This window comes from Vombatus ursinus, unplaced genomic scaffold (assembly GCF_900497805.2).
Source record: "Vombatus ursinus unplaced genomic scaffold, bare-nosed wombat genome assembly UNPS02014807.1, whole genome shotgun sequence".
Lineage (NCBI taxonomy): Eukaryota > Metazoa > Chordata > Mammalia > Diprotodontia > Vombatidae > Vombatus > Vombatus ursinus.
In genome coordinates, this window is record NW_020954585.1 from 59,832,293 (window position 1) to 59,846,171 (window position 13,879).

At 37.9% G+C, this 13,879-nt stretch overlaps 2 protein-coding genes across 3 annotated transcripts in view; both read right to left on the bottom strand.

The window, feature by feature from the left end:
* The window catches only part of LOC114052339 (radial spoke head 10 homolog B2-like), a 61,867-nt gene extending 58,183 nt beyond the window's left edge, over positions 1-3,684 (bottom strand). For both annotated transcript variants that reach the window (XM_027874893.1, XM_027874891.1), the window contains exons 1-2: positions 3,429-3,684; positions 2,713-2,788 (exon numbers count right to left, since the gene is read on the bottom strand). In XM_027874893.1, coding sequence (XP_027730694.1) covers positions 2,713-2,788; positions 3,429-3,670 — 318 coding nt within the window. In that variant the 5' untranslated portion in view covers positions 3,671-3,684. The remainder of the gene's footprint in view (positions 1-2,712; positions 2,789-3,428) is intronic.
* A 6,043-nt stretch (positions 3,685-9,727) lies between these two features.
* LOC114052229 (mismatch repair endonuclease PMS2-like) overlaps positions 9,728-13,879 on the bottom strand; it is a 37,744-nt gene continuing 33,592 nt past the window's right edge. The window contains exon 15 of the mRNA XM_027874736.1: positions 9,728-10,612. Within this exon, the coding sequence (XP_027730537.1) occupies positions 10,469-10,612 (144 nt within the window). The 3' untranslated portion in view covers positions 9,728-10,468. The remainder of the gene's footprint in view (positions 10,613-13,879) is intronic.

Consider the following 13,879-nt stretch of genomic DNA (forward strand, 5'->3'; position numbering starts at 1 on the left):
TGGCAAAAGAGGTCCAAAAAGCCAATGAGAAGAATGCCCTAAAAAGCAAAATTGGCCAAATGGAAAAGGAAGTCCAAATGATTACTGAAGAAAATACTTCCTTAAAAATTAGAATAGAGCAATTGGAAGCTAGTGACTTTATGAGAAATCAAGACACTGTAAAACAAATCCAAAAGAATGAAAAATTAGAAAACAATGTGAAATATCTCACTGGAAAAACAACTGACCTGGAAAATAGATCCAGGAGAGAGAATTTAAAAATTATTGGACTATCTGAAAGCCATGATCAAAAAAAAAGCCTAGACATCATCTTTCAAGAAATTATCAAGGAAAACTGTGCTGATATTTTAGAATCAGAGGGCAAAATAGAAATTGAAAGAATCCAGCTATCTCCTCCTGAAAGAGATACCCAAAGGAAAACTCCTAGGAATATTGTAGCCAAATTCCACAGTTCCCAGGTCAAGGAGAAAATATTACAAGCAGCCAGAAAGAAACAATTTAAGTATTGTGGAAACACAATCAGGATAACACAAGATTTAGCTGCTTCTACATTAAGGGATGGAATATAATATTCCAGAGGGCAAAGGAGATGGGAGTACAACTAAGAATCACCTACCCAGCAAAACTGAGTATAATCCTTCAGGGGAAAAAATGGTCATTCAGTGACATAGAGGACTTTCAAGCATTCTTGATGAAAAGACCAGAGTTGAAGAGAAAATTTGATTTTCAAATACAAGACTCGAGTGGAACATGAAGAGGTAAACAGGAAAGAGAAAATCATAAGAGACTTGTTAAGGTTGAACTGTTTACATTCCTGCGTGGAAAGATGATATTTGTAACTCATGAGACCTTTGTCAGTATTAGGGTAGTTGGAGGGGAAAAAATTATATGTACGTATATATAGATATAGATAGATAGATAGAGGGCACAGGGTGAGTTGAAAATGAAGGGGTCATATCTAGTGAATAAAATTAAGGGGTGAGAGAGGAATATACTAGGAGAAGAAGAAAGGGAGAGGTAGAATGGAGTAAATTATCCCCCCCCCCAAAAAAACAGACAAGAAAAGGCTCTTACAGTGGAGGGGAAACGGGGGAAGGTGAGAGGGAATGAGTGAATCTTATTCTCATAGGATTTGACTTAAGGAGGGAATAACATACACATTAAATCGGGTGTGGACCTCTGTCTTACCCTACAGGAAAAGAGGGGGGGAAGGGGACAAGAGAATAGGGGAATGATAGAGAGGAGGGCAGATTGGGAAAGGGAGTAATCAGAAGCAAATACTTCTGAGGAGGGTCAGAGTCAAAAGAAAGAATAGAATAAATGGGTGGGCGGGATAGGATTAAGGGAAATAGAGTTAGTTTTTCACAGCATGTCTACTATGGAAGTGATTTGCATAACTGCACATATATAACCTATATTTAGTCACTTGCCTTATCAGTGAGGGTGGGTGGGGAGGAAGAGAGAAAATCTGGAACACAAATTTTTAAAAACACATGTTTAAAAAAATGTTTTCACATGCAACTGGGAAATAAGAAATACAGGAAATGGGGTACAGAAATCCATCCTGCCCTACTGGAAAATTGAAGGGGAAGGGGATAAGAGAAGGGGGGAAGAGATAGAAGGGAAGGCATACTAGGGGAAGGGGTATTTAGAATGCATGCCATCTTGGGGTGGAGGGAGGGGCAAGATGGGGTGAAAATTTGGAACTCAAAATCTTGTGGAAGTAAATGTTGAAAACAAAAAAAAAATAAAAATTACCATTAGTCCTTCAAAAAAAAATAAAATAAGGTAAAAAAAATTAAAAAATTAAAAAAACTAATAACTTAATGAACAAAGATCCTCCCTATTTTAACACACATTCTTTTCCATTTTGAAAGATGCAAATGAATCTGCAGTCACCCATTTGAACATATGTTGAGGAAATCAGCCACAATTAAATTTAAGTGATTAAGCCCAAATGCCTATAGTCATTAAATCACGTGTCAAACATTACTATTTTTTGTTTTAGGCTTTAAGATTTATTTAAAAGATAGCTCCTGTTTCTTATTTCTCCATGGTTTCTGAAATACCTCCCACAAACTCTTACCAAGTATTCAACGTTTTAATCCTCTAATATGTGCCATGAATATTAGTAGGAGAATTGGCTGGAAAAGCCAAAAGAACATTGTATACAGCAGAACACATACAAACCATGTAACCAGCTCCAACTTTACAGTAATAAGCTACAGTAATTAAATACATAAAAGATAGACATTAGGTAAGCAACTCTGGGATCTATGAGACAATCATTTCCTTAGCATCCCTGTAACTGACATATTCTGTAGGCGCTTTATAAGAAGTCAGACTTCTCTAGATTGTTTACAGAATATGAATGCAATGTTATTTATAGCAGGGCACAAAACTCTGATAATAGGCAAAGTGATAAACTATACATTGTTGAGTAACATTCAAGGATAATTAAGAAAGAAAAAAACAGTTTAAAACCCAAAGTACTATATTGGTTACATGAAGCTGCTATTTTGTCTTTGAATACTCATGCAAAGTTCCTATTGATTTTAAATCAGTTTGAAGTGCAGCCGGTGTATTTCTGGGAATCAGTTACCTAACTGGTTTAGAAAACACTTAGTACTTACCTTGTTAAAAAGGCAAGTCTCCTAAGCATTGCACTCTAGTTCCCTCCAAAATGGATACAACTCAAAATTCACAACTCACTCTATATTCACCTCCTCCCTCAAAATGGGCCACACCTTCTCCCTCATACAGTCCACGGACTTTTTCACCTTCATAGCTGCAAAGAAATAGAGCTTGACATGACGAAGAGTATAAGCAAACAGAAATGACACAAATTTTAAAAACATGCAATTAGTACCAAGTATCAACGATGAAAATTAGTACCTATCAAAAATGATGCATTCCATAGGTGGAATTTTGCTACAAAAATGTAACTACCTAACTAGCAAATTCTGATAATCAGAAAAGCTCCTTAAGTCACCTAATGTTGAAATGCCTCTTCCTTTCTCTGTATTTCCACTGACACCACTCCATGTCACACTGAGATTACAGTACCAGCTCAAATAGTCTCCTTGCCTACTCCAAGTCATCTTGAACAGTATTTCCTAATTAATCTTCCTAAAATAACACTTTCATTAGGTTGCTCTCTTCCTCATGAAGTTATGTCCCTATTGTCCCCCCACCACACTAATTTCTACTTCTGTGACTTTGGTCATGTTGTACTCCTTTCACCCTCCCCTTTCTCTTCTCTCCTCCTTGCCTCCTACACATCTAAATCCTGAGTATAAGACCCAGGGCAAGACTCATTGTTGCCTAGCTACTTCAGCTTACATTGATCTCTGACATCAATCTGGAGTATTAATCTATGATGCAGTGTGGAATACTTGCTACAGATACCCCACTAGAGCTAAAGTCACCTTAAGACAATCAGTTTGGTGAGAATAGGCTCTTCATAGTATTGAGGTATCTCTACTTGTACTTCTTCTGGCTTCTCCTCTTTGAATGACAGAACTTCAGGCTCGGGAGCGACAGGAATGACCTCCTGCTTTGGAGCATTGGTCTCTTGTTTGGATGTGTCAACGGGTTGGTCAGACAGAGGAGAAGGGGACCGAGCAGCTTTTTCTGCCTTTTTATCTGCTTTTTTCTTTTCTTTTGCCATTGTCTTTGAATGGCCTTTAAAGTTTTAACTTGTAGAACAAATGTGTTTCTTTGGCTGAAAGTTGATGGTACTTTGGAGCACTAATGAATTTTACCTGAAAAACATTAAATGTTTCACAATTCATTGAAATGTTAACTTTCCCTCTAAATTAGACTTTCAGCTTTGACATATAGGGGCATCATCTAACCATCTCCACCACTGTTGTTGTCGTTGTTGTCATCATCATTATCGTAGTCATTTTCATTCTCCTAAAAATTATCTAAAAGTTAATCCAAACTTTTAACACCTTCAGAGGGAGAGAACGCCCTTATCTTATGAACGTGAACGTTATAGTATTATAAATGAATGAATAAAAAAATTACTTCTTAAGGGCTTCCTACATGCAAAGTGGCGGCAGTTAGGTGGTGCAGTGGATAAAGCAAAGGGACTGGAGTCAGGAAGATCTGACACATGTATTCACTACTCAGTGAAACATTAGCTAGTCTTCCTGTTCTAACCTTAAAACTCACAATTCCATTGACACAGTAAACCATCCCTTGTAAGAATAATAATAGAGGGGGGAAAGCAGTTCAGCAAAACTGAACAACACATCAACAGAGTCTGTAAGAGCATATGCAACATTCTACACCAAAATCACCTATTTTTTTTTCAAAGAAAAATAAAATCCAGCCTCAGACACTTACTAGCTATGTGATTCTAGGCAAGTCACTTAAACTCTAATTGCCTCAGTTCCTCATCTGTAAAATGGGGACATACTGAAGAAGGAAACAGCAAACTACTTCAGTATCTTTACCAAGAAAACCCCATGGACAAAGTCCTTGAACAAAGTTGGACATGACTAAACAAGTGAACAACAAAAATGTGCAAAGCAAAGACAGTCCCTACTCTCAAGTTCACATCCTAAAAGGAAGACGGCATATGCAGGAATGTTTGTGTAATATATGTGTGTGTGTTATGTGAGTGTTATTATATATGTAATATACATAGCAGACACAAATATATAATGTATATATAATATATAAACACATGTGTGATCGTGTATTATGTATATAATACACAATAATGTGCATATGTATAATATACAATAATATATGAGATATAAGACATAATATTGTATATATAATAGACACTATCACATGTACATGTATGTATATTATATACATATATATAATACACAGGCAGCTAGGTAGCACAGTGAATAGAGTGCCAGTCTTGGAGTCAGAAAGACCTGAATTAAAATCTGGCCTCAGACACTTACTAGCTGTGTGACCCTGGGCAAGTCACTTAACCCTGTTTGCCTCAGTTTCCTCATCTGTAAAATGAGATGGAGAAATAAATGGCAAACCACTCCAGTATCTTTTCCAAGAAAACCCCACTGGGGTCACAAAGAGTTGGGCACAACTGAAAAAGACTAAACAAACAATATAATACGCAGACACTCTCACTATGCGTACATATTCATATATAATATAGATACCATCACACACATATATATGTGTATTATACATTACATAGGCACACACTCTTCCATATGTTGTCTTCCTTTTAGAATGTGAATTTGAGAGTAGATACCGTCTTTACTTTGCACACAGTAAGCTCTTAATAAGTGCTTTTTGGGGCAGCTAGGTGGTGCAGTGAATAGAGCACCAGCCCTGAAGTCAGGAGGATCTGAGTTCAAATCCAGCCAAAGACAAAACACTTGACATGTACTAGCTGTATGACCTTGGGCAAGTCACTTAACCCTGATTGCCTCACTAAAAAAAATAATAATAATAAGTGCTTTTTAATTCATTCATTCATACTATAGCCTTCAAATTAATAAGATTAGGGCATTCTCTCCCGCCGAAGGTGTTGAAATACCCATCCTCATACATATATATCTATATATATATCTATCTATATCTATATCTATATATATACACATACACACACATATATGCATATGTATATATACATACACTCATTTATTTATATATAGATATACACACAAACTTTTGTAGAAATATGTGTCAATGGAAATGTGAGGTTTTTTTTGTTTTTGTTTTTTTGGTTGGGCAATGGAGGTTAAGTGACTTGCCCAGGGTCACACAGCTAGAAAGTGTTGTGTCTGAGGCTAGATTTGAACTCAGGTCCTTCTCTCTATCCACTGTGCCACCTAGTTGACCCAAAAAGCACGTGAGTTTTAAGGTTAGAACAGGAATACTAGCTAATGTTTCACTGAGTAGTGAATATATGTGTGTATACATATTGTATTGCAAAGGATGCTCCTAAAAGATCATTTCAATTAGGAACATCCATAAATCACCATCACGAAAATGTAGTTTTCATGTTCTTATCTACCTCAGCATTTCCAAGGCCATCACTTCAGTCACTCAAGAAGAGCCCTGAGTCCATGCCATATGACAATGAGTTAAAGGAATCGGGAATGTTTAATCTAGAGAAGACAAGACCGAGGGAGTGCATGACAGCTGTCTTCAAGTATTTGACGGGCTGTCATGTAGACAAGAGATTAAGTTTGCTCTGTTTGCTCCAGAGGGCAGAGCCAGAAGCAAAAGATGTAGGCTTCAAATTTATTCTTGGTGTCAAGAAAAACTTACTAATAATTAGAGCTAATTTTCTGTGGGGCAGCTAGATGGCGCAATGAGAGAATGCTAGGCCTGGAAGCCAGGAAGACTCTCCTTCTTAAGTTTAAATCTGTATCTTTGCCAAGAAAATCTCAAATGGGATCACAAAGAATTGGACATGACTGAAAAAGAGACTGAACTGAACTTTTTGTGATAGCAAAGAACTGGAAGTGAAGTAAATGATTCTAAACTGGATAATGACTAAACAAATTGTGGTAAATTAATGTACTAGGTTGTATTATTGCTCCATAAAAAAAACAAATATGAAAAAGCATATGACTTATTTCATGGTGAAAGGGAACCAGCAAACAGAGCCATATATACAATTACAGCAACAACAGGATAAGGGAGTGGTGTGGGGTGGGGGGTGAGGTGGGGATTGGACAATGAGGGCTCAGTCCTGGAAGCATGTGGGTCAGATCAACAAAAAACCCTAAAATTGAATATCATGTAATTATAATGATCTGTACTTAATTCCAGAGAAAAGATAAGAAAACGTAACTTCTCTTCCTTTTAAGAAATAGGTGATTTTGGTGTAGAATGTTGCATATGCTCTAACAGACTCTGTCCCCCTCTATAATTATTCTTACAAGGGATGGTTTACCGTTTAGGGGAAGAGGAAGAAATATATTCAGAAATTAAGGTGATATAAAGCTGTTTCAAAAATACCCTGGCAGAGTTATATGAAGAGTTGTAAGCAGAACTAGATGAATTTGTAATAACATTATAAAGGCAAACAATTTTGAAAGACTTAAGAACTCTGATCAATGCGATAATGACCAACCACCACTGCAAAAGATGATGTTGTCTACTTCCTGGTGGAGCAGTCCTTGGGAGTGCACACTTCCTAGACTCAGGAAGTTCTAAGTTTAAATCCAGTCTCAAGTATTTACCATTTGGGTGACCCTGGGAAAGTCCCTTAACTTCCATCTGCTTCAGTTTCCTCATTTGTAAAATGGGGATAACTGCGCCTACCTCCCAAGGTGGTTGTGAAAAGAAAATGAGATATTTGCAATACATGTTTTATAAATGCTAGCTGCTATTATTATTATCATTATTATTATGAACTGCACACTGAATGAGAGGCACATTTTTGGACTTGGCCAATGTGGGAATTTGTTTTGCTTGATTATGAATATTTGTTACAAGGTTTTTTGTGTTGTTTTGTTTTTCCTTTTTTTCCCATTGAGAGGAGAGGTGTATGGGAGAAAAAACAAGTTTACTACTGAAAAAAAAAATAAATTATTTTAATATAGCTAAATATAAGAAAAAAATTTAAATGGCAGCAATTATTTTTGAAAGAAAAAATATGCTATTAGATCTATCTGGATAGCTGTAAAGGCTGCCTCCCTCTCACTTGCAGGTCTTCCACGAGAGGATGGATGACCCCTTGACCCGGACGTTATAAGGAAGTTATCGCCTGAGTGCCTTCCGGCATGGGCTGGATACGAGGTCTCTATACTCCCTTCAGATTCTAGGGCTGGACAGAGGATGTGCGTCTGCGCAGCCGCACTGTGCAGGGCCGCAGGGCACACCAGCATGGGGAATGTTCAATCTACCCGTCCGCCTTCCTCGTCCTGCCCTCACCCCCCAGACCCAGTCCACCCGCCTCTCCTAAAGCCCCATTATCTCTCGGCCTTGGAAGTGGCATGGCGAATAACAATACCATTTTAAATCCTTTGGCGAAACAATCCCGGGGAACCAGGCTGGAGACTAAGGTTCTAGGAATTACCTCCGGCTGGTGCAGCGTCCTGGAGACAGTGCGGTCTCTAGGAAACCGTTGTTAAGGAGCCACAACGCTCTTAAAGGGACAGCCCGGACTCTTAAAGGGACCCTTTCCTTAGTAAGAGGATCTTAACTGGTCCACTCTTTTTAATAAAGGGCTTTTTAAAGAATTGTCTCCTTTAATAAGGAGCTCTTAAAAGAGGGGCTTAAAGGTACTGCCTTCAATATCCATCCTCCCTATCTAGCTGTTAACTTGTAGAAAGCTGTCCGAGGTCTTAGAAACAGCTCTAAATTTTCCCTAGAGTTTGGAATGGTGGAAATTGGTTTCAGTATTAATTTGATGTAGGGTCGATACCATTAAAAAGAGATTTGATTTCCAGGTAGCTATTTTTCAAAAGATATTTTCATATTTTTTGCAGGACCTAAGATTTTATCAGTACCAGGAGCTCCCCATACCAATACAGATCAGCTCCTGCCCTGGAATTTAGTCTTAAGAGAGTTGCCTAGGAGCGTGGAGAGGAACGATTACATGCTTTTTTGTGACAGAAGTAAAACTAGAGCTTCAGTCTTCCTTATTCCAAGGACAGCCTGATCCTACACCACTCTGCCACTCAATAATTAAACCATGCCAAAATTTGCCCATCTCTAAAGAAATGTTTTTACCCTTTTGATTTCCAAATATTTCCATCATACATTCAGCTGAGAAAAGAAATTCATGAATTGCCTTCTTGAAAAGGCTTAAAGATGTCACTCATTTTTTATCAAATAAAGCCAGGATACACTGATCCAGATGTAAAGAGAGAAGAAAGTCATGTTTCCCCAAGCAAAACTTTTTCTTGGAAAAAAGGAAAAATGACTGTTTTTGCTGAGTTGGCAATGCCCTAACTTACAACTTTTATCTAACCCACTGTGATGCAGGCACTAGGTTTAGACTCAGAAGATCTGGCTTTGAGTCAGGCAATATAACATCCCTCTGAAGCCACCTTAAGGCATTAACCTCCCAGAACTTGTTTCTGGGGGCAGCTAGGTGGCGCAGTGGATAGAGCACCGGACCTGGATACAGGAGGACCTGAGTTCAAATCTGCCCTCAAACACATAACACTTACTAGCTGTGTGACCCTGGGCAAGTCACTTAACCCCACTGCCCAGCCAAAAAAAAAAAAATAAGAACTTGTTTCTGAATTTGTAAACTGGAATATGCTACTATCTTATATTACCTACCTTAAACTTTTTTTTTTTAGGCAACTGGGGTTAAGTGACTTCCCCAAGTTCATACAGTTAGTAAGTGTCAAGTGTTTGGTCTGAGGCTGAATTTGAACTCAGGTCCTCCTGACTCCAGGTCCGGTGCTCTATCCACTGAGTCACCTAGCTGCCCCTCTACCTTGAAATTTTTAAAGGATCAAATTAGATAACTTGTGGAAAGCACCCAGTAATTGTAAAGTGGCATATAAATTTAACTCATTACTATTGGCATTGTGGTCCCAAGGACAGGAAGGCTATGGCCCAAAGGGGAAATTTGCAGAATTGCTGGTAGCAGTATATTACTAGCAGAATTACTATTGGTAATAGTAACTGACAGAAAAACCCATGGCCCAAAAAGGAAATTTCCAATATTGCTGGCAGCAATATATTCTGTTAGTAGCATAAGAACTTTAATAAACACTGTGGTATGGATGGAAAAAAATATTTACTTTGTTATTGTTGGCAATATATTCTACATATTTCAGAAGATCTGTCAGCTTTGTACAAACTCTTTAAAGGAAAATAATTGTAAAATTTAAAAATATAATCAGCTAGCAATTCTGTGATGATCTAAGATGAATGAGGAGGTTCTGTAGTGGATTTTCCCCTCTTTATTTGCTAGCCATTTTGACAGCTACCCAATCTATTCATTTTTATCTTCATTCTACTAAAGTTCAAATGAGATGAGATCTGTATTTGCATTAACACTATGCACCCATGATTAAAAATCTCTAGAATTTTAATATCAAGGAAATAAAAATGTAGCATAATGGAGTTAACAGGGAAATTCAAAGTGTTAATTTTTTATTTCATTCAGCTAGGAGACCTATTCTTAGAGTAAATCATAATTCCAAAGTTCTTGAAATTTACATTAGTTTAGACAGTAATGCTTAAAGTACAAACTAAATATATTTTCTGTGAAGAATGTGTGAATTCAAGCCTTATATAACATCTAAAGCATGCTCTTTATTTCTCAAAATATGTTTTTGGCTGTACATATATATTTTTTTTAAAATCAGTAAGAACAAGAAATTTCACAAGCAGAGTTAAATATAAAGATAAATTTTAAATATACATGGAAAATAATGTAGCACACTGATTTTTAAAACAAAAAAGGTTACTTAAATTTTTGCTTTCAAAATTGGGAAAATACATGATAAAATCTGCAATTCTACAAAATGAGAATAATTTTATGCACAATTATTCATTAGTCTTGAGAAATTATGTTTAAGCTAGCTATGTGCCTCATAGTTGGTCTTCCATGTGGGCAATTCCAGGGATGCTCAATCTCACCCATATGAGTGATTAGTTTCTTCATTTCATTCTTGTTAAGAGCAGTTCCAATCATAACCTGAGTTCAAAACACACACAAGAAGTTTTAATGATATTTTTCTTTTTCCTGGGAATAGCACCTATCTAAAAGTAGCCTTTTCCCCTACTATAATACTAGGGAAAAAAAAAAACATTATCAATCAATAAGCTTTATTAAGCCCCTACAACGTTCCAGGCATTATGAGAAGTGCGGAAGATACAAAGAAAGGCAAAACCAACCCCTGCCACCAAGGAAGGGAGACAAATATACAGAAATATACACAGAGATTGGGTTGGAACTGTACCTATGATTTCATAGGGAACTCCTGGATAAGAAGCATTTCCTCCATTATCACTGACTAGGAGAAAGTAGCAAGTGAGGGATGATGTCAAAGGGTTTTGAAATAAAAAGGTGAGAAAAGGGAGTTGGTAACAAATAATCGCAATTTTAACAAGGTAACAAGTAAGCTTCTCAGCTTAGAGTCTTGAAGAGGGAAGTATAGGATGCCTAATGCAGAAAAGCAGTTTGAAATAGCTTCTGTGGGGAGTAAGACAGGGAATTAGGGAGGAAGAAAGGACTACCAATTCATAAGTAGATGATCAAATGAACCACTACGAAAAAAGTCTAAGCATATGAAGAGCTCAGTATTATAATAAAACTTAAAGTCATCCCTGTGTTTGCTGATGATCAACAAACCTCTAAGGATGACCTACCATTTTACTGTGCACACAGCATACTCCAATAAAACTGCTCTGATCTGCTCTGGAATCTTGCCATCTGCCCTGGCACTACTTGCCTCTCTTTATGAAGAATGACCCTCTGCACCAGGACTTTCAGAGACCTTGATACCTCTTTTCCTTCACTGCTCCACCCTGAAGAAATTACTCTATTCCACTCTGGGACTCGTCCTGGGATGGAGCTACTTGGATTGGAGAGGAAGTCAATCCTCACCTCAGTCCTCTGTACCTAGCTGGTCCTAGATCATGCTTCAACACATCTAGATATCTACCAGGATGCCAGGACCTAGTGAGCATGGGCATTTCACCACATGCTGTGCTGCAGTATTTATCTATGTCCCTGCACCCTCACCTGGATTGTACTTTCTCTGTCTTGATTGGGAAAGAATAATCAAATCAATATTAGCCTGGATTATGGACAACCTACTGCCCTACGTCTCTACTTATTATCCCTCTGACTATCTATATTAAAGCTCCCTTCCCTGGCCACCACTTCTCATATATATAAGTGATGCAACAGAAAGAGTACTCGGTCTGAAGTTGGGAAGACTTCAGTTTAAATCCGGTCTCAAGCACCTACCAGCTGTGTGACTCTGGGCAAGTCACCTAAACCTCTGTTTGCCTTAGTTTCCTTAACTGTAGAATGAGGATGATAATAATATCTCCCAGGGTTGTTGTGAGGATCATTTGTTGTGAGGAGATAATATTTGTAAAAAGCACTTAGTACAGTACCTGGCACCCCAGCAACCTAGCAGAGCGCTGGCAAATAGCAAGCAATTAAATGCTTGTTCTCTGATTGACTAATTCTTGGCTTGAAAATGGCAAATGGTACTTTAGGTATAATGCAGTCTTGGATCTCAGAAGAGACACTGGAGAAGAGAGGATTGTAGAGATGGATAGATTTGACGCTAGAAGAGTGCCTTTATTTTACAGAAGAGAAAACTTAGGCCCAAAGAAGTTCAGTGATTTGTCACACCATTAGTAAGCAGTAGAGAAAGACACTGAACTGAAGCTATCTGATGACAAACCCAGCATTCTCCCTTTAAAAAATCTCCTAAAATCCCTGATTCAAAAAAAAAAAACAAAACACAAAACATTTCCAGTTTAGATGGCTATTATGAAGAGTCTCAAAGGAGCCTAGCTCTTCCCATTTTACTCTAGCAATGATCTAAAAAAGACATCATATTAAACAATGACCAAGAAATACAAAGAAAAATCTCTCAGGAATCTCCTCCATTCAGGCCACAACTGTACAAAAAAGAACCAGAAGCTCTTGCCAGAAAAGCCAACATCAGCACAAGCAAACAGGTCAGAGCTCAGGGAAGCTCAGTTGTGGCCCTACCAAGAAAATCTCAGGAAGCTTGTTAGCCAAGGGGGAAGCAAGAGTTCCAGCTCTCCTGGAACTTTCCCAGTTGGGGCACTGGATGCACTGAAGTATCCCAATAGTGCCCTGCGTGGAGAAACATTAGAAAGGACAGAAGACCGGGGATATTCTAGGGGAACTGGGAGAAACCAGAAGAACCCTGACTGGAGACACCCCATGGAGGCAAGAAGAGTAGAGAGCTCTGACCAGGGACAATGAAACCTATCAATACTTTGAGCATACAGACACTCCAGAGGAGGAGGTAAGAGGTCACAGGAAATCAAGATCAGGACCAAACAGGGCCTGACCAGCCTATTTAAGATTGTAAGAAAGTGTGGAGCCTTGAGTAAAGAGAAGATACCAAACAGTATGAAGAAATATGATGGGTCAAGAAATCCAGAAGGAGAGAGTAACTCCATAACAATTACAAGCAGAGCTTCAGAGAAAAAAAGAAATGGCTTAGCCACAAGAACCAATAAGAGGACCTAGAAGAAATGAAGTAAGAGATAAAAAATGGAATTATAAGTGAAATAAAAGATCTGGAGGAAAGAATTAGATGGAGAATAAGTAGTTTAGAATACAAGGTGGAAAGCCATACCCAAATAGTGAATTTCCTAAAAATTATAATGTAGCAAAAAGAATTTAATGATTCCAGGAGACAAGAAGAAATACTAGAATAGTCAAAAACAGAAAAAATATAAAATGTGAGGTATCTACTATCAAAAAGAACTAACTGGGGGCAGTTAGGTGGTGCAGGGGACAGAGCACTGGCCCTGGAGTCAGGACGACCTGAGTTCAAATCTGGCCTCTGACACTTACTAGCTAGCTGTGTGACCCTGGGCAAGTCACTTAACCCCCACTGCCTCCAAAAACAAAACAAAACAAAAAAAACCACAAAAAACAAAAACAGACAGCAAAAAGAACTAACCTAGAAAATAGGTCAAGGACAGATAACTTAAGAATCATTGGTCTCTCTTAAAACTATCAACAAAACTGCTCAGAATTAGAACCAGAGGGTAAAGTGGAAAGAAAAGAAATGAATGGGTTAACTCTTGAAAAAAAAAAAAACAACCCAAAATGAAAACTCCAAGACATGTCATAGCCAAAATCTATAGCTTCTAGGCACAGGAAAATACACTGCAAGTACTCAAAAAGAGTTCAAATATCAAAAAAACCAATCAGGATCACATGAGATCAAGTAGCTTC